Source organism: Cimex lectularius, unplaced genomic scaffold (genome assembly GCF_000648675.2).
Source record: "Cimex lectularius strain Harlan isolate CLEC.00 unplaced genomic scaffold, Clec_2.1 scaffold187, whole genome shotgun sequence".
NCBI classification, from domain to species: Eukaryota; Metazoa; Arthropoda; class Insecta; order Hemiptera; family Cimicidae; genus Cimex; species Cimex lectularius.
Genome location: NW_019392726.1, coordinates 712,573 through 732,804, shown reverse-complemented (window position 1 = coordinate 732,804; position 20,232 = coordinate 712,573). Strand labels below are relative to the sequence as shown.

At 35.0% G+C, this 20,232-nt stretch overlaps 1 protein-coding gene across 6 annotated transcripts in view; it reads left to right on the top strand.

The window, feature by feature from the left end:
* Positions 1 to 20,232, top strand: part of LOC106668129 (rap guanine nucleotide exchange factor 6) — a 283,118-nt gene that overhangs the window by 31,556 nt on the left and 231,330 nt on the right. For all 6 annotated transcript variants that reach the window (XM_014396659.2, XM_014396650.2, XM_014396616.2 and 3 more), the window contains exon 2: positions 8,489 to 8,601. In XM_014396659.2, coding sequence (XP_014252145.1) covers positions 8,533 to 8,601 — 69 coding nt within the window. In that variant the 5' untranslated portion in view covers positions 8,489 to 8,532. The remainder of the gene's footprint in view (positions 1 to 8,488; positions 8,602 to 20,232) is intronic.

The following is a 20,232-nucleotide window of genomic DNA, read 5'->3' as shown; positions in this document are numbered from 1 at the left end:
AAGAAAAAAAACACAAATGGCAAGATAAGGATCTGCAAGACCATGTATAGTGTAGGTACAATGTAAAAGAAGTCTAGAACAACTAAATCTTATACAATCTTTATTTAGCACATTAAAAACTTCAGAGGGACGTCGGTGGCCGCAACGGTTTAGGCGTTGACATGGCGCTCATCGCGTAAAGTAAAGGTCCCGGGTTCGAATGCAGGGTCCCGGGTTCGAATCCAGCGACCCTGCATTCGAACCCGACATACTTACAAGCGGGCTTCTTTTTCTTTTTTTTTCCAAAAACACCGCCACCCCGAGGGCTGATATAACCTCTGCTGTTGCGAACCCTCGGGGGGGGGGGAACTACTGCAGAATTACACAGACAAAGCCCAAGAAATTAGAGTAAAGGTTTTTAAAAATCTTTATGTCGGATAAACTTGTGTTATTTACCTTTAAGAATGTTAAGTCAGATATTGTCTTTATTGCGTAAGAAATCAAATCTATATGTTAATTCAAAGAGTAGATAGAGTTACTAAGCCCTGAGGAAGGATAAAATATATATCCAAAAACTCGGCAAAATTGCTTATTGTCTCATTCAATTGACCAGCACTTGGATTTTCTCCTAACCTCGGATCTTTGTCCTAAATTCAACAAACTAAGAAAATACCTACACAACATGTGTATTCAAGATGACCCCATTTACGACATATCTTCAAATGCGAAACATAAAATAGGATAGCAAGAAGACCTAGGGGTAAGAATTGACAGTTAATGACCTTAACGTAACGAGTCAATTGAACTGAACTAAGGAAATAGGAAAAGTACAAGTCAGAAGGTGTCAGTGCAAAGTACATTGCAAAATACAAAACCCTAGCATTCTAGTATTTCAGCAACATCATCACACTCAATGGATAGCTGAGCTGTAAGTTCATGCCGGACTTCGATACACCCCTGACAAGTATGCGAGTCCTTGTGGCTGGATTTGATTTTACAGCTGGCTATCCAACGACAGTTGAATGTTTCAAACCAACCAAGTGGTGAAGTACCTCTTCCTCAGTTTAAATCGTTTAAAAAGCTTGCTCAATGGCTGTAGTTTTTAAAATCTAATGTTTTCATGTTGGAAATTTGAGCAACCGTCATCTTTCTTCTTCGACAGAACATTTGAACTAAGGTTTTATGATGCCTTGTCCGATAACTATACAGCCTTAGATAGTGCTCTACTAGAGTTATTTATTTATTATTGGTAAACGGATACTGAACATTAGTTTATTACAAATATATGTATATAACAATTCATTAGAGTTCGTGGTCCAATTGACCAAATAACTTCTTTCAATCTTTATGTAAGGTATTGGTTGAGATAAAAAAGTCAATGTCACGAGCGGGATCCCACTGACTTTTTTTTATCTCAACCAATACCTTACATAAATTATCTAACAATATTAAAATTGTATTGTTTACACACTTAGTGTGAAATTGCAGGATGATGCCAAAGGTTTTCGTTAGTGTTTTGTTTTTGTTTTCGAGTCGTAGGACGTCGGTGGTCATTTACTTCGCAGGCGGCTGAGAAGATGGGCATTTAGCTAAATACGGTGACCGTGTGAAACTTCCCAGGACGTATTTACATACGCAACGCTCCAGCAGTCGTTGATCTTCCACTTGAGATTGTAAGCTATCCTCGAATTAGACATTTTCTGGGGCGTTTTGTATCGATCTAACTGGTAATTTCCCATTAACCTTGATCGCCATTGGATTCCAGGAAATGCGCGTTTTAAATTCCCGTCCTGCATTGGGTCTATCCTTCTCGGGATGGTGATTTCCATCCCCCCACAAAACGACTTCCTGCCTTCACAACGACCCTCTCCTACATATCATACAAGCTAGTGCTTTTCCTTGTTACCTCTTTTATGGCTCTGGACTTAATCTCAGGGAAGGCCTTTAAGTTATTCTAAACATTATAAAATATATTCTTATACTGTTTATTTTAATTATAAATATTATAATATTAATGCATATTGTGGAAGGTGAGGAAAACTGCCCAAATTCTAGTTTATTTTTGTAACTGTTTTAATTGAATAAACTGAACGATAAGGGATTGCAGAACCGGGAAATCTGTTTTAAACCAATGATCATCCCTTCGACAACAGTGTACAATTCCTTTGGCTTATGTAAAACAAAAACAAACGTGTTTCCTCGTTAACCCGGTCTACCGAGTTCAATTTCGCTCCCTTAAACATATTGCAAATAATGTTCGACCCTTCGGTAAAATGCGGTATAAAGAAAATAAAAACGACTTTTGTACCAGTCAGTTATGAAAAAGGAAAACACCTGGCATGACGTTGATGCAGCAGGTGACCCTACTACGGGTTTGCGTTCCACAAGGAAGGCCACTCGAAAGATAAAAACGATAAATTTATCCAATTTTTAATATAAATGCAGAGGAAAAATCCCGGTTATGTGTCTCCCCTTAGTCAAATTTTTTTGCGCTTTCCTTGCTTAATTTGAGACTTATGAGCTTAATTTAATAAATGTCCAATCAACTCAGGAAAGTCGATTCTATAGAAAACAAGTATAAAAATGCCGAAACAGATTGAATTTTTGCTTTTTTGTTTTTCAATTATCTCGCTTATATTGAGGCTTTATGATTTTAATTCTTTCGCCTGACTGAAGGGTCGATTATGTCGAAATCAATATAGCTATGCCGAAAAAAGAGAGTTGGTTTTGTATAGTTTGTCTAGCTTTTATTTTCAGTCTTCTTAGCTTCTTAGTTTAATTTTTTCTCCAATAAACTCAAGAGAGAGAGGAATATATAGAAGATGAGTAAAAAAAGCTGAAAACGATTTTTGTTCTTTTTGGCATTTATCTTGCTTATTTTGAGTTTTGCCAGCTTAATTTTAGTACTAATACACTCAGGAGAGTCGAATCCGTAGAAAACAACAACTTATTAAATTCACTAATTTCGTGGTCCGCTTGACCAATTAATACTTTACAATTAAGGTTTTTAGTTGAGATGAAAAAAAGGCTAATGGCACGAGAGGGATTCGAACCCACGACCTTCGGCTAGATACGCCGCTGCTCTACCACCTGAGCTATCGTGACCTCGATCTATTCGAAAACTCATAAGGTGGGGTTGAGATGGGGAGTTGATGTCCGAGTGGATCGAGGTCACGATAGCTCAGGTGGTAGAGCAGCGGCGTATCTAGCCGAAGGTCGTGGGTTCGAATCCCTCTCGTGCCATTAGCTTTTTTTTCGTCTCCACTAAAAACCTTAATTAATTGTACGGTTATAACAACTTCGAAAAGATTGATTATTTATCTTTTTTACTTTATCTTACCTATTTTGAGGTTTTACTACCTTATTTAGTTCGACTGTAGATTAGGAATGGTCGATTAAGTCGGAAATGAATATACATAGGTTGAATTTTTTTAAAAACATTTATCTTATTTTGAAGTGTGACAAAGAAGATATCAAAATTAAATCTGTGGGTGTACAGTTTGAAAGTCCAATCATTTCTTGGTGGAGATTATAGAGTACCAATTACTCCAGACTCCCTAAACTAAATGTGGACGTAAAAACCGTCTCAGTACAGCCTCCAATGCTTCAATTAGTTATCGCGAGTATGAATTCCAAATGACAGATCCTTACGTCCAATTCGGGCGCCAATCGACTCAGGATTTCATAGAAAAGGAGTATCAAAATGCTAGCTTGATTTTTCTTCGTTGTTCAAGCTTATTTTTAGATTACGAGCTTAATTCGTTTGCCAATCAGGATGATCGATTTTATAGTAAAGGGTTGGGGTGAGGTTGCATATCCCAGCCAAGCTCTCCAAATTCACTTGAGCTTTGTTGTGAAAAACAATCCCCTTGCGATTAGCCAGTATTCACCGTCTTTGGTCAGGCTGATTTTGAATGTGAAGAATGTGTGCCCTATACGCTAGAAGATGAGTTGGTTGGGCGGAATAATAAAGCACCTTGTCCAGCCCCACCAAATAAACCATCTTGTTGGAATGAAATCCGGCTTGTGGAATTGTTAACGGTGTGTCGCTGCGTTTTTTTCCTCAGGATTCTGAACATGTAAAGGACCCAGTTTTCATCTGCCATCAATCTATGTAAAAATGGGTCGTTTACATTGCGTTTTTCGTGGACGCAGATGGAGATGGAGTACAATAAACTTATTGAACAAAACCCCATGTATCGCAACGACAGAATTATTCAGCGGCGGTCACATTCCAACGCAGCATCTCTGCCATGTCTCGTGTTACAATATTTACAGTATTAGTAGAAAAAGCTTGAATTCGGTCATCTTCAGCAGTTGGAAGTAAGCCCAGAGCTCTTCTCGTCTTCCAAATCTAATTTTCTGCTTCTGAACCGAGAAAACCACCAACTGACAGTGCTTTCTCCTAAAGCGGTCATCATCATACACATCATAAATTTTCCTACATTCTTAGTTGCGGTTTTCCTCTTGAGGTTTAACAAAAAATTTTGTTGTTTTTGAATTATCAAAACACCGTGTAAAATTGGAGTTCTCCGACCAAACTGAATAAATAAAATCACTTAAATTAATCCGTTTTCAGAGTTTAAAAGTTGCCTGAAAACACAAAATGGATAAAGTCGAATTATTGAAAAACGCTAGGGACTTATTTTACGTATATGTATTATTCAGATTCCTGCAGTGTCGCCATCCACATTTCTCCTAAATCTGAGGAGTGACTGCGCCCTGTCCTGCCCTAGACCCCCCAGGCCGAAGGGCGCTCAGACTCATTATGCTTATGCCAATTTGTTTACTTATAATAGTATCGTCTCATGGAATTTCGTGAAAACGATTTGGATCTTCACGTTTTAAAGCTTGTCTGTATGTTTAATTGCAACACCCACCTCAATGGCGGCATCTTCCTTGATGATAGGATGGCCATGAGTAATCCTTGTATGCCCTATCCCTAACGATTTAATATGGGCTTTCCATGTTTCGAGGAAAAGATGATCTTCAAGTTTAATTTCCCTCCCGACTTAGTTGTTTAGGCATCCATTTTTGTTTTAAGTATGCTATAAACAATTTTTATTGTTGACCAAAATTTCAGATTGTTCTGATATTTTAGTCAATAATAAAAACAGCTTAAATACATGCATATAAAATAAAATGAATTTTTTTTTAATAAGACTTTTATTATTCTTCGAAATGAAAATTATAATGAAAAGAAAACTTGTTAAGACGTTGTTCTTGTTAAAGAAAATTATAGAAATCGCTCATGAACATGAAATTATCACTCCTCTAAGATTACAGTTTCTATGAAATCAGCAATGAAAGTGCTGATGCTCAACAAACATCCTGATAATTGTGAAGACCGAACGTAACAAATGGGCGTTGTTCGAAACGCGATTTCACAGTATTTTATGTGCAATTTCAAAGGGTTTAAACGAGGATTTATCTTTGGCCGAGCCCCTGCGTGAAAAAAAAATTGCGTGACCCAATATCTTTCACGTGAATGATTCATTACTCAAATTATTGCAGAGGTCACCTCCACGCTGTCGATGAGGTTGGAAGTATTTCTTTTGTACTATTAATTAATCACGCCAGTCATGCAATCAGTCTTAGAGGCAAACATGTTATGAATACAGTTGGAAAAAAACTAATAAAAAGGGTCATAAAACGGTAACGAGTGTTTATTTTTTTGTGGAAAAAATCGATCCTAGTGTCGCAAAGGTTTAGTTTATTAAAACATCCTATTTTTAATCCTTCTCATCTAAAATTAAATACACTCTTCCGTAATGATAGTCGTTATTTTTTTGTTTTGTAAACAGTTTCCCCCAGGGGAGTTATGACACCACGTTCAAAACTACATCACTATCAATGTCGATCCGCTATTGCGATAAGTCTGAAGTATAAGGTTGGGAGGAATTGGAGTGTGACACAACCTTTGGTCATTACAATCGGATGTGGGTTGCTCCTTAAAACAACCTTCTCACAACAGACTTGTTAGATCGACTTTCCCTTCCGATTCCTTGGTGATTTTATACCCATTTTTTTAAAACTATTGTTCATTATTATGACTTAATTTTGACAGATTCGTCTTGACAGAATATTTGTAGGTACTAGTTTTAGGCGTAATTTACTCATTACTTATAAAATCTTCCTTCCTGAGTGGATTGGCGCAAAAAGTAAACTAATTCTCAAATAAGCGGGAGATAAACATTAGAAACCAAACTTTTATCGATGAATTTATAATTTATAATAATTCGTGTCACACTCTCAACACGACACGCAAGAATGGCACTATTGCACAGAAAACAAACTTTGAGCCCTGAAGATGATCTCAATAAAGATCGAAACGTTGGCAGGATAAAGAAAATGTTTTTATGAAACCTACACCACACCAGGCCGCATCTTACGATTTCTGAATAATCATCGACTAACGGTCACTAATCACCACACATTTATAATAATGCAAAAAAAGAAGACAAAAATCTTTTTTTGCCATATTTATATCAGTTTTGTATAGAATCAGTCATCCAGATCAATCAGCTCACAAATTAAGTATGTAAATCTAAAGAAGCAGGATGAACGCAAAAAAAATGTTTTCTATAGAATCGATCATTCTAAGTCGACAATGAATTATGAATAATTATCGATTATGAATAAGGTCGTAAACCTCAAAATAAACAAGATTTAAAAAAATTAAAAACCGAATGAAAAATCATTTTAGGTATTTTTATCCTCTTTTTATTTAGGACTGGCCCGGAGTGGATTGCTTTAAAATTAAGCCCTAAACCTCAAAATAAGCTATATAAACGAAAAAAAAAACGAAAGAAAAATCTCTTTCGGTGTTTTTATTGTCGTTTTCTAAAGGATCGGCCCTCCAGAGTGGATTGGCAAATTAAGCTCCTAAACCATAAGCGAAAACAAAGCGAACAAAAACGTATAAAATATTTTTTTGGCATATTTATATCAGTACTCTATAGAATGGATTAAACGGCTCACGAATCAATTTCGTAAATCTAACAAAAGCGAGATGAACGCGAAAAATACAACAAAAATCTTTTTAGGCGTTTTTATATTGGTTTTCTTTGGCCCTCTACAGTGGATTATTAAGAATTAAGCTGGTATACTTTAGTGACTTTATTATCCATGTTTTTTAAACAAAAATATTTCTTGCATTCAGTCCTATAAAACGTAATATTATTGCTAGATTTAAATTCTACTGACTTGAAAAACAAAATGAATGACATTTTTATGTTCAGTATAGAAAGTTCAGATCATCCAAAAGTCAAGTGTTATTTGATTAATTATTATATTTTTTTCTTTTGCTACTTTATTATATACACATTTAACACATTTCATTGTAATGTTTCTCTTTTTGTATGTCTCATTTTATGTTTACTTTATTTATATATTATGTTGTATTTAACCAACTTCTCCAGTGTGCCTTAATTGGTTATAACATATTAATTATAAATAATATTTTTAAAACAATGTTTTTCATTATTATGATTTAATTGCATGAAGAAAAGTTTTGAGAGAATATAGTATAGAAGTGAAATTTCTGGTCATATCTTAGGCATGACTAAGGTGTTAATCCATGTGCAGTGGAATAGAATGATTATAATTAATTGGGATTAGTAGAAGAGATTTCTCATTAATTTAAGTAGTTCAAATGGTCTCATGTTTTGTTTGTTCAGAATAACAAATGGTTGGCTACGATAATTGTATTTTTTAAGTACATTTTCGAATTAGGTCAGGTTTTAAGTAAAATGATGGTTTTTTTTTGTATTTTGATCATTTTGGCCTGGCTATCCTAGCTGTTTTGGTCTGTATACCGCATTTCATGGGTAAGGTCAAGGATATAAGGAGGGTGAGGTACCTACAGAATGTATCATTGAAGATGGCTAGAAGCCGAAACTCGTCTGACAGGCTAAAACAAGAGGAATGCCAAAATGATAGGAAACGACTATCATTTTACCTAAATTACAGGTCCATCACCTTAAAACGATAATGTTAACAATATGGTTTGTAATATTTTCTTTTTCTTTCGCTAAAAGTCCCAACATTTTTACGCCCATTTCACGCTAGATTGGATTCAATAGGGTCATAAATAGGCCTAGGTTTTTTCTTCCAATTATTGCGGATTGGAGTTGGATCTACGGAACGACCGAGCTAAGCAATTTTGTTTCGCCGAAAAAGCCCCTAAGATTTATTGTAAAAAGGTACTTGTGCTTAATCAGTTTCTGGTGGGTTCTGATTGTTTTAAAATATCTCGTTTCAAGTAGACACGGTTTGTAAATTTATTTTAAGCTTCCCTTCACTTTTTCTTTACATTAATAATGCATGCCTTGGTTAACATTTCAAATGAGCGTTTTTCTCCGTCAATTTGCACAATATTTTGAACGTTGCTATTGACATATATTAAAAGAGATCTTATCAATGGTTCAACGATTCAAAAAAAACGAATAGTTCACTTTGAACCGGCAATTGTTTGTTTTAAGTTTGTAATTTATGGATTATGTTGCAGGATTACTTGGACATGCAAATTAGTGGAAAGGTCGGCGGAATGCCATGACAGATTATATAGACCCGCATTTCATACGAGCATTGTGTAAACCGCCAGAACGAAGGAATTTACAGGTAAGCGAACCAACAAAAAAAAAAAGAAGCTTTTGAATAGTAGAAATATGGGTTTTTTGTTTCGTTCTACTCTGTTCAGTATGGTTTGTAATAAGTTTATTGTGCTCACGGCTCGGAACTGTGGCAGTTTTCACGCGGTGATCATAGCTACGTGGCATGACCGCCCACTATTGTCACTGACAATACACATTGTTCAATGAAAAATAATAGGAAAAAACACAAGAATAATTGGAGACGTTCTTCGTCGTATAACTGAGTGGTGAGATTCGGCTATTTAATATAGTTTTAACTGCTTAAAGACCTCCTAAGCAGTAAGAATTTCGTAGAAAGATTGTATAGAATTAGCTTGAGTTAAGGTGTTAACTGCATGCACTTGGTTTGATTGGGGTCAGGATTAGAAACTGGATTCCACGCTTAATTATATTCAAAAAGTACGTATATATTCAATCCTTTTTCACCCATGTTTTGATATTAGTTTTTCCATTCAACATTTTTTCAAGGTTTCTCTTTCCTTCCTTTTCCCTACAATCCCTAAATTATCCGTTCGGTTTTTCTAAAATATGGCAACAAATTTAGATCACGTTGCAGCGTTGCAGACGTACCTAACTTACATTGAACCTTTTAAATTTTGATGTTTGCATCGAGATAAAAAGAATAATTAATTGAAATAATTATTATTCGATATTCAAGGTAACGTATGATCTTATGGAATATATGGGCTGTATACATGACAATTTTGAGCAAGGTAAACAGGACAATATATTTTGTGACTTATCTAAAGTTTTTAACGCTGTCCAGTACGCTATCTTTTCGTCACAGTTTTCTTCAAGACAGAAACATGCAAATTAAATTTTAGTAAAGAAAATGTATTATTTGGACTACCCCACGGATCAATTTTTGGCCCGTTATTGTTTGTTATTTATGTGGCTGATCTGAATTTTATTTATTTTTATATATTGTAAAGTTTTAATAACAGTAGACTCTACCAAATAAAGTTTACATTGTGGCAACAATTGTGAAAATGGTTCTGTACAGGCGAATGTATTATGACTTATACAGAACACTGTCCGCCAAGAAGGCATTAACTTAAATTATGTAAATAAAAATTCTAGGTAAGAAAATGTGATATGTGGTTTTTGATACAAAATTGTACGTAAGAAAAAAGCTTCTAAAATTAAATAAAATGTTCACCTTGTTAAAGATCACAAATCAAAGAACGTGGACATTTTGAACATTTAATTTAATTTTTAAAAATTTGTTTTTAACCATGTTCAATTTTGTACCAAAAAACCAAATTCGTTTCAAAATCTTAATAATTAGTTTTCTTTTAACAATTTGTAACTAAAAGAGTTAATTGTTATAATTAAACTTTAATTTTATATTGGTGATAAGTTATAACTGATCTTTGAGAAGTTAAGTGCATGTATTTACTGCTAACTGCTAGGGGAAACTTTTTTGTTGGCACCATATCTGTCAGTATTTACAAAACCAAGACGATCTTAAACTTTAGACAAGAACTTTGCGAACTCGTACAAGGCTACGTTCTAAGTAATATTGTTCTTTGTTTGCTTAAGGTCATAATACATTTTTAAAAAAATGAACCTAATAGGATATTTAACGCTCGTTCTATTAGTGTTATCAACTGTAAAGTAGGATTAGCGTTTTATTAGAAATTGGACTTGTTGGAATAAGTTGTGAATGGTTGGTGTAACGTAAAAAGCGAGATATCTGGAAAAAAATTTGGAATCAGCGTTGGACAATACGGACTTTTTAGTTCAATTTTACATCGAGGATAACCTCCTGAAGTATTGATATACGTTCTTGTGGTATTGCACATAAGTCATTTTCTTGACTGGAATTTTTATTCGCATTTAATTAATTTAAATTAATGCGTTCTTGCTGGACAGTATCAAACGTTTTGGATACGTCTAACGAGTTTAACATTGTAAAATTGTCATGTAATAAAATAGTTTATTTATTCCATAGGCCGGCATCTTCCTGAAACTCAACTGATTTGTAAATATAACGTAAAATATAGTTGGTAGAATGAAATGTTATTAAAGTTTTTCAATATGTAAGAGTCATCCTCATAACCAACAGACAATAAAGGGCTCAAAAATTGATCCTTGTGGTAGTCGTAATAAAATATCTTCTTGATTAGAATTTATTTGCACTTTTCAATTAATTAATCTTTAATTAAGGTTTTGGTTGAGATAAAAAAGTTGTGTCACAAGCGGGATTCGAACCCACGAGCTTCGGCTTGATACGCCGCTACTGTACCACTTGAGCTATCGTGACTTCGATCCACTCGGACACCAACTTCCCATCTCAACCCCACCTTTCGAATTTTCCCTCATTTTTGCCATTTTTCAAATGTAATCTATTTGATTCTCGGCGACAAATCTTCTTTTATCTCAACCAAAACCTTAATTAAAGATTAATTAATTGAAAAGACTTTATCTGGTCAAGTGGAGCACGAAACCTAATAAATGTAATAAGCAAAATGAAGTATACTTCACTAAACCTCTCCGTGGCCATTTTATTTGTCGCCGAGAATCAAATAGATTACACATTTGAAAAATGGCAAAAAGGAGGGAAAATTCTTAAGGTGGGGTTAAGATGGGAAGTTGGATCGAGTCACGATAGCGCAAGTGGTAGACTTCTAGCCGAAGGTCGTGAGTTCGAATCCCGCTTGTAACACTGACTTTTTTATCTCAACCAAAACCTTAATTAAAGATTAATTAATTGAAAGCAATTTATCTGACCAAGTGGACCTCGAAACCTAATCAGTTTATTTGCACTGTTTATTTCCTGACTTTATAATATGTACTGCACCTCTTACCGTAACAGGAAAATTTGTGCCGGACAGTAGTAAAAGTTCTGGATAAGTTACATAATATCATTACCTGTTTACCATTCTCAAAATTGTCGTTTATATAGCAAATATATTCCATATGATCACAGGTTCCCAATCCGTAATTGAAATCAGACTTGAAAAGAATAATATCAAATTTATTTGGAAATTTTAAAATTCCGAAAAGAAAACTTGCTCAAAACTTAGCTAATAAAGGTGAGTTAAAGGAATATTAGTGGCGTCAGAGAAATTTAAATGTTTATTTTATCATAGGTCTCATTAAGAGAGGTATTAAAATCAAGGAGTTCAAGATTTTCACTTTGGTTAGAAGCACTGTATAAAAAATGTTCATGTTCTTCAAAGGAAAAAGCCTAGTGTTCCTTATCTAAAAAGTCTGCTTATCAAGAAATATTGTGCCTTTCTGATAACCAGAACTTTTATTGGAATACCTGTTGGGTAAAACGTGTAAATGGTGTTAATGCCATGGTCGTTCCATCTGACCTATGTAAAAGTTCTGATTTATGTAGTTAGACGTGTATTTATTCAAACTCTTTGTGATGTCTATTTTTGTTATGCGATTGTTTTATTTTAGAGATAAAAATAAATTATGTATTTTATTTGGGGTAAAAGCTTTATTGATAGTAAAGAAGTCGTTGAATCTACTAATTTAAAAAAAATAATCAAGCAATCAAATTTAATCTGGAGTTTTCCATAAAAGGATAACTTTTTCATAAACGTACGGACATATTTGGTTTGTTGTGAATTCGTGCAGGTTTTTCACATCACGTTTGTGATTTTATTGTTTAGGATTCTCAGGCGCGTGGGTGCCGGAGCGTAAAGGTAAAAGTAAGAATTCATGGCAGGGCGTCAAATAAACCAATAGAACCAGATTAAAATTATAACAATAATCTATTAAAAAATATGGTATTTTTTGTTGTGCATCTAAAAATCAGATTGATTCCCCACACTTATCAGAGCTTATTCGTCTAATTCCATTTACTACAGGCCACACGGAACATATTTTTTTCTCATTCTTTATTCGTTCAGTCTGTTCCGACTCTTCTTGACTTATGAAGCCATGGCATAGCTTCCTGTTGGCCATCCCCCATGGTTTAGTCCGTCACCTCTCGAATATCATCCATCAACCTTGCCTTTGTTCGGCCCCTCCTTTTGCCTGCCACTTTACCTTGAATCAGCTTCTTATGCAGGTTATCCTGCATTCTCATTATGTGGCCAAAGTAGTTCCTTTTTGTCTTTAATATAGTGTGACCTGTCTGCCTTTATTTGCTGCAGTGTGGACTGATTTGATCTTCATGCAAGGCACCCACAGAAATTTCGTCCAACGCAGTTCCTTCCCTACGCTTTCCTTATGGCTCAGATCTCGCAGTCATAAATTACTACTGGGAAAGGCTTTAACTATGCAGACTTTAATTGTCAGTGTGATATTTCTGCGTGCAACTATTTTTTCAAGATTTGCCATTGCTTGTCTAGACTTATAAATAATTTCGTTATTTAGTGTCCTGTACGAAACATTTCGGGATGACAAAAAGCAAATGTTAAAATTTCTTTTAAGGGGTGACAGTATCATAAAAAATTGTTTTTATTGTCTTAAAAAATTCCTTGGGGCCTCGGTGGCCGCATCACTGTCAGGTAAAGATACCGGGGTCGAATCCAGCGGCCCTAAATTCGAATACGACATACAAACGGGATTTTTTTTTCAAAAACATCGGCACACCGATGGTTCATCGTAGTTCAAATACCTTCGGAAAAAATCCCTTACACTCTCCTGGTCATTTGGATATAAATATTGTATGGGTTATATTTTAGGAAATCCCTTAAAAAAATATTTTATAAATCGATTAATTAAGGTTTTTAGTTTTGAAAAAAAAGTCAGTGTCACGAGCGGGATTCGAACCCACGATCTTCGGCTAGATACGCCGCAGCTCTACCACTCTGCTTAATTGGTCAAGCGGACCACGAAAACTAATGAATATTTTATAAAGAAAAATCAGTCCCCCTTCCCATGCTAGTACATATTACAAATAATTTTTTTTCTTAAGCAACACATGTGGATATAATAAATCACAATTTAGAAGAGATAATTATATAGTTACACATTAAATTCGTACATTAGAATACACCTTCATATAGGTAAATAATACATATTTACATTAAGGACTAATAACCCCCTCCTGAGTATGTTCGAAGTTACACAAAAGCTGTGAAAAGTTGGATTTTTGCTATTTTAGGAGCACTTACCTTCTCTACTGTACTTACGTTAATTTTTTGAAATTTTTATCTATTAAAATGGAGAGATTGATGAAATATAAAAAGTGCGAGTATATTGCAAAACAAAATAATTATAAATAATAAACCTTTTATCCAAATTTCGCCTAATTTTTCTGTTCTATATTTTTTTAAAATTAAATTTGATCAACATTTTAAAACAACTTTTAGAAATGTAGTGTAAAAGAATTTTTTAAATGTCTTCCATTGCCTTTTTTTAAACTTTAATAGGTCGCTCATTAAAAGATCTTTTTTGATCAAAAAATAACAGTTGTTTTATTAAAATAGAATTCGTATAATTGGTCGTTTCTGATGACGTTGGTCATTTTATCCTTGTTGTTTTGATTTGGCGTTTCGATCATGGTACGCCAGTGATATAAGCAGGGTAGGCACCCAAAACAGCAAGAATAAATTAATCTAAAACGAAATTTTTCATATTCAGCGATGAGTTTTCACTCCACATTTCAAAGATATTAAAAACAAACCGTTCAATGTTTTCATAAATCGGCCTAAAGTCGGCACCGAAGGTAGAAAGGTTCGTGGAATATTCGAGTTAGTGAAAATATTTGGTCCAAAAAAAGGCCTTTAGGTCACAAAACCCTCTCAAGCACGCATATGAACTTAGTACCAGTTCCATCTCGTAAAGAAACAGATGGATAAAGGCCTCGAACCAGTCCTGGGACGAAAATAGTAGGCCTGGACACCGTTATACGTACAAACTCTGCCCTTGACTCATCAGAAATATATCAAATCGGTTCTCCGGCCTTCAAATTATTCTTTGGTTAGAAGACGTTTAAGATTGTTTAACCTAGTTCATTAATTGCTTCCACAAGATACGAAGCATTCAGGCCTAATTTCCACCGAAGCGGACTTGTAATGAAGAAAATTATGGGGCATCCTAGTTGTGTTATGGTAATTGATATAGTAATAGTACTACCGTGAAAGTGGGCCTGAATAATCAAACATATCTCAGTGAGAAAATATTTGATTCACAAGCTCCTTCTTGTGTACGATTCGAAAAGTACGATTGACTACAAAATTCCTGACATTTTCCCTCTAAATTGTATCAATAAACATTTATATCAGTTTTCCAAGTGAGCTTTTAAGTGTGTTTAAGTTAATTTTGAACAAATCTAGGTCACGAAGTTCCACTACATTTCACCCCAAGCTACTAATGAAACTATCGATAAAATTACAAAAGCATTTGCCATGGTATACCAGAATCTTAAGTATAATGAAGTTTTAATTGAAATTCTTTTTCAACCCAAGCATTTTTTTTTCTATTTAAACCTTAACCAATAAGTAGCAGCTCTCTACAAACAAAAACGTAATAGCCTCAAATCGTGTAGCTAAGGCGGATCATCATTGAAAAATAATACCAACAGGCGTATAACAACTAGTCGTTTATATTTGTACCATGTCAGGTGTTTGGAGCCATATGTCAGACATGTGGACTACCCTTTTTTCGCAGGATATTTTTATTTTCAACCGAGTAACGCGATGCCAGGGGTATTCCCAGTTAGTGGTCTTCTGACACGTCACCTGAATGTTTTTAAGGGGATTAGTAAACCAGTTTATTCTTGCTACATTATTTATTTGTTTATACACCTTGTATAATAATTTAAGTAATAGTAATCAAAATATTAAGACCACTCTCAGTCTAATCCCGCAAGGCATGGCTTAATTTAACATTAAATTAATACTTTAGTTAAAAAGAAACAAAATTGTGTTACGTTGTTGTTGGCCTGAAATTCACGCTTAAAGTGACAACTCATTAAACAACTCATTAAATTCACTAGTTTCGTGGTCCACTTGATCATTTGACCATTGAAAAATGGCAAAAAGGAGGGAAAATTCAAAAGGTGTGGTTGAGATGAGGAGTTGGTGTCCGAGTGGATCGAGGTCACGATAGCTCAAGTGGTAGAGCAGCGGCGTATCAAGCCGAAGATCGTGGGTTCGAATCCCGCTCGTGCCATTGAATTTTTTTTATCTCAACTGAAAACCTTAACTTCAACTATTGGAACTTCTAGGAAATAAACATTTGTGTACGTGAGGGGGCGTACAAAACATATAAACTAGAATGAACATGTGCGGAAAACTGGCGTCGGGTCTCCAAAAGAGCAAATAAATAATGACTAATAAAGAAAATAATTGCACTTTTTATCTCACGCTTTAATTTTCTTAGTTTCCAATACTTAGGGATGGTAGTGGAACTGATCTGACCAAGGGATTGATGGTATTTTTTGTAACTGACTTCTGGCAAATAGAAATTATTAGGGTCCGCGGTGTGAGATTTGATATATAAAAAGTAGGGTGAAAACTTTGTCTTAGGGCTTTTCATTGGAATTTTTGGATGAGTTGGGAGTTGGACACTAAAGTTGGATATCATTACATTTGGCCTAAAGTTCACACTTAAAAAGAAAACTTAAACTATTGGAACTTCAAGGAAATAAACATTTGTGTACGTGAGGGGGCGTACAAAACAAATAAATTAGAATGAACACGTGAGGAAAACTGGCGTCGAGTCTCCAAAAGAGCAAATAAATAATGACTAATAAAGAAAATAACTGCACTTTTTATTTCACGGTTTAATTTTCTTAGTCACCAACACGTAGGATAATCTGGGATGGTAGTGGAACTGATCTGATCAAGGGATTGATGGTATTTTTTGTAATTGACTGCTCGCAAATAGAAATAATTAGGGTCCGCGGTGTGAGATTTGATATATAAAAAGTAGGGTGAAAATTTTGTCTTATGGCTTTTCATTGGAATTTTTGGATGCGTTGGGAGTTGGACACTGAAAGTGGATATCAACAGATTATCAGTATAATGTAGTTAAGTTGATCTAATGGCTCACAGCACACAATTACTGAATTGTTTTAAACATTACTTTGTTAATTAATTTCTCACCCTCACTCTCTTGTACATACTTTCCCACTCTTTGTTTTCCTATTTCCAACCAGATCTGTGTGTAATCTCTTTCCCCCCCTCCATCTCCTCTATACTTCTCAATCCCTCCTTCACGCTCACTTTCCATCTCACTCTATTTTAATCACTTTCATTCACTCACACACTCTGTCTTTTTCTCCTCCCTCTCCATCTCTCTCTATGCATCTTACTCCCTCATTTTCCATCTAACTTCCTCACGCTCACTTTCCATCTCTCACTAGCTCATTCCGCCTCTTCTCAGATAGCTGTTTTTTATATCTGTATCGTTTGTTGAGATTGTCCTTCGGGAAACTTGTTCGCAAGACATAATAAACTTTTCTTTAATTCTGTCTCCCCCTCCCCATCACCTTTTTTCCTTTCTGTCTCTCTTTTCCTTTTTTTTCTTCTTTTCTCTCTTTCTTTCTTTTTTCTTCTTTTCTCTCCCCCCTCTCCCTCTCCCTCTCCCTCTGTCACACTCATTCCGCTAGCGAAGGGTTTGACACATAATCAAATGACGAGATGACGATTTTTGACTTTTATGTCGTAAGATGAAAAGTCTTTAGGAGGGAGAGAATGAGATAAAGGAGTATTCCTGTTGAAAATCTTGTTCGATTTCATTACATTCAAACTAAATGTAAGTCGTGCAGAAAATTAAGTAAAGTCAGGAAAGATTAAAATAGCAAACACTCATTTTTATTACCATTGTGTAATTCAGGTGAAAAGGTCAGTATTCAGAAAAAATTGATTTTCTGTTGTAAATAATTCTGTTATTGCGTTCGTGGTTGTATACAAAATCTGAATGCTAGATCTGCTCAAGCTTTTTTATTAGTTAATTATAAATTATTACAGTAGCACGTAAGTTTCCTACTTAGATTTTGATCTAGCATGACCAAAGAGCCTTTTTCTTTTTGTCGTTCCGCTATTTCTTCCCCTTGGAGTTATTGTACATTCCATTTCCTCCCCTTCTTGCACACTTTCTCCAACTCTGTATATTTAATTTGGGGGCGGCATGCAGGTGTATTAGGGGCGAGTCGAAACACAGGGATAGGAACGCCTAGGGGATAGGGGGCCGGTGAATCCGAGGGAAGATGGCATGCTTAATCTTCACCAACAGACCCTATGTCCTCATTTCTCGAAGAACAGGTTGCGGCTCAACGGCATTCTTCCCCTCTTCAACCCACACCTAAAGTTCAATAACAATTACGTAAAAATCGAGTGAGGTCAAACCATATTTAACAGGACATTTTACATTCAATTTTTCCAACATCGTTATAAAAAAAATAATGGCTAAGCTTTAATGTTCAATTTTGAAAGACAATTTTTAATTTTACCATTTAAAAAGTGTCGATGATTTGGAAAAACGTGGACACCGTTGATAGGAATGTTTACGCAAAGTATAAACCAAAAACGGTCGTAGAATTTCCGGAAAAAAAGCCTTTCGTTGAAAATGCCTGGAACGTGATAACATTTTTATTATCTATGCCAGGTGCCTTGGTCGTAAAAGAAGACAAAGGTTCGTTGCTCCAAGTGGTCCCCAGTTAGTAAATAAATGGTATGAGGGTTAAAATACTGTACCACAAGATAATGTACACTCGGCATTGTAATATTTTACTTTTTGTTTATTAGAAAATCATTTGACATGAATATTGTTATAAAGAACACGAAAGATCCTTTCAATCGTCGTAGAAAATTCGTTGTAAGCCCGAGAGTCGTAAAAAAGCAGGCCTATTACGAGAAGAAGGGGGGCTTGTAAATTGTACGACGTGAAACATCCCTCCTGGCTGCTGTATATCCACCCTTGTACATAACTCGCACCTTCGGTTGGCGGAGTTGATGAGGATGCCGAGTGAGTTTCACCTGAAGCGTGTAGAACAACCTCTCTTTCCTCCCCCATGCTGGAGATACCGTTCTACCCGGCATTCTTCTCCTCCCGGTTCACCTTCGGTCGAATGAGCCGTGAGGATTTAGTTTTACATATTTATTGGGGCAGGTCCGTAAATAGGTTTTTGATTTTTACACGGGGATTTTTTTTTTTATTCTACAAGAACAGATTTACATTAGAAAAATCCGATTTATTATGTTATATAACTCTTAATGAAATACAAAATTTATATGAAATTCCTTGCATTTTTAATTTTAAAAATGTTAAACTTGCGTTTTCATATTTTATTGTCAACAATTATCTCTTTACGTTTAACGCCTTTTATTTTCGCTCCGTGGAATTTTTGTCGTTTTTGTACGAAAATATTTAACTTTTCAGAAAAAAAAATTATATTATATCTTATGTTTTATCAGTGTGCCGTGTAATTGTAGAAAACAGTTCTCATATATTTTATTTTTTGTTTGTTTTTGAAACAAAAGTCTAGAACGACAAACGACACAACCCTAGTACAGAAGATGGCTAAAAGCCCGAACCCTTTTTGGCTTTCTGCTTTTTTTGGTTGTTCACTGACCAAAATCTGGCTTTGCGGACAATTCATAGACAATTATTAATCAATAGTTATATCTGAATGACAGAATATATTAGGTTATTAATAATAATTTTATTTCTACAAAAGTGATTTGGTCGTTTCTGGTCATTTTATCTCCCGCCCATCCACTTTTCATCTGGACGAGACGAGTTTAGCTTCTCGGCATGTTCAGTGCTACGTCAGGGTATAAGCAGGGCGAGACACTGTCACTAACCCAACACAGAAAATGACTAGAAGCCAAAATCTGTTTAAAAGTCCAAAGGCTGGCTTTTTGGACAACTGTTCAATTATTCATCAATAGTTGCTGTCTAATAACAAAATATATTTAGATTAGAATAATTTTCTTTCTCAGTATTTTTAAAAGGAGTTTGGTCGATTTTTTTATTATTATTTTTTTTTTTTAATTTACAGTCCAAACAGGTCAGGTACCCAAGCATAGGACAGTCAAGCAACACAACAAAACAATCATTATGATATAAAATACTAAAAAAGGAAATAAAAATAATAGCAGTAAAAATAACAGCAATCGTCTGCTAACAATGAAAATGAAGAATTAATGAGAGCAGAGTCGACGTCATTAAAAAATAAAAGGAATAAGATCGAACCAAAATGAGAGGTATACCAGATTTCGATAAGCCTTCACCAAATCTCACAACAAACGACCTCTCAGACAAAAAGGAGTCCACCCATCCCAAAAGGGGTTGGCCCACACCTAGTTTTTTGAGTTTTCTGACCAGAATGAGACGATCCACATTATCAAAAGCCTTTGATAAATCCGTATACACGGAGTGAACACATTTACCAAGCTCTAGATTATTTAAAATGTATTCTTTATAGAGAACAAGGTTCGTAATACAGGAGCGTCCTTTCATGAACCCATGCTTAAACGAGGAGCACAAATCATCAGCAATAATGTAATCCATGATTTTCGGAATAATCGAACATTTGTTGATAGAGCGATAATTTTCAATATTTTTACGATCTCCTTTTTTATAAACCGGGGTAACAAAATTAATTTTCTATCTAGTCGGAAATACGGACTCACTCAAAGACTTGAAAATAATGGCGAGGGGTAGGGTAAGCGCATCACAA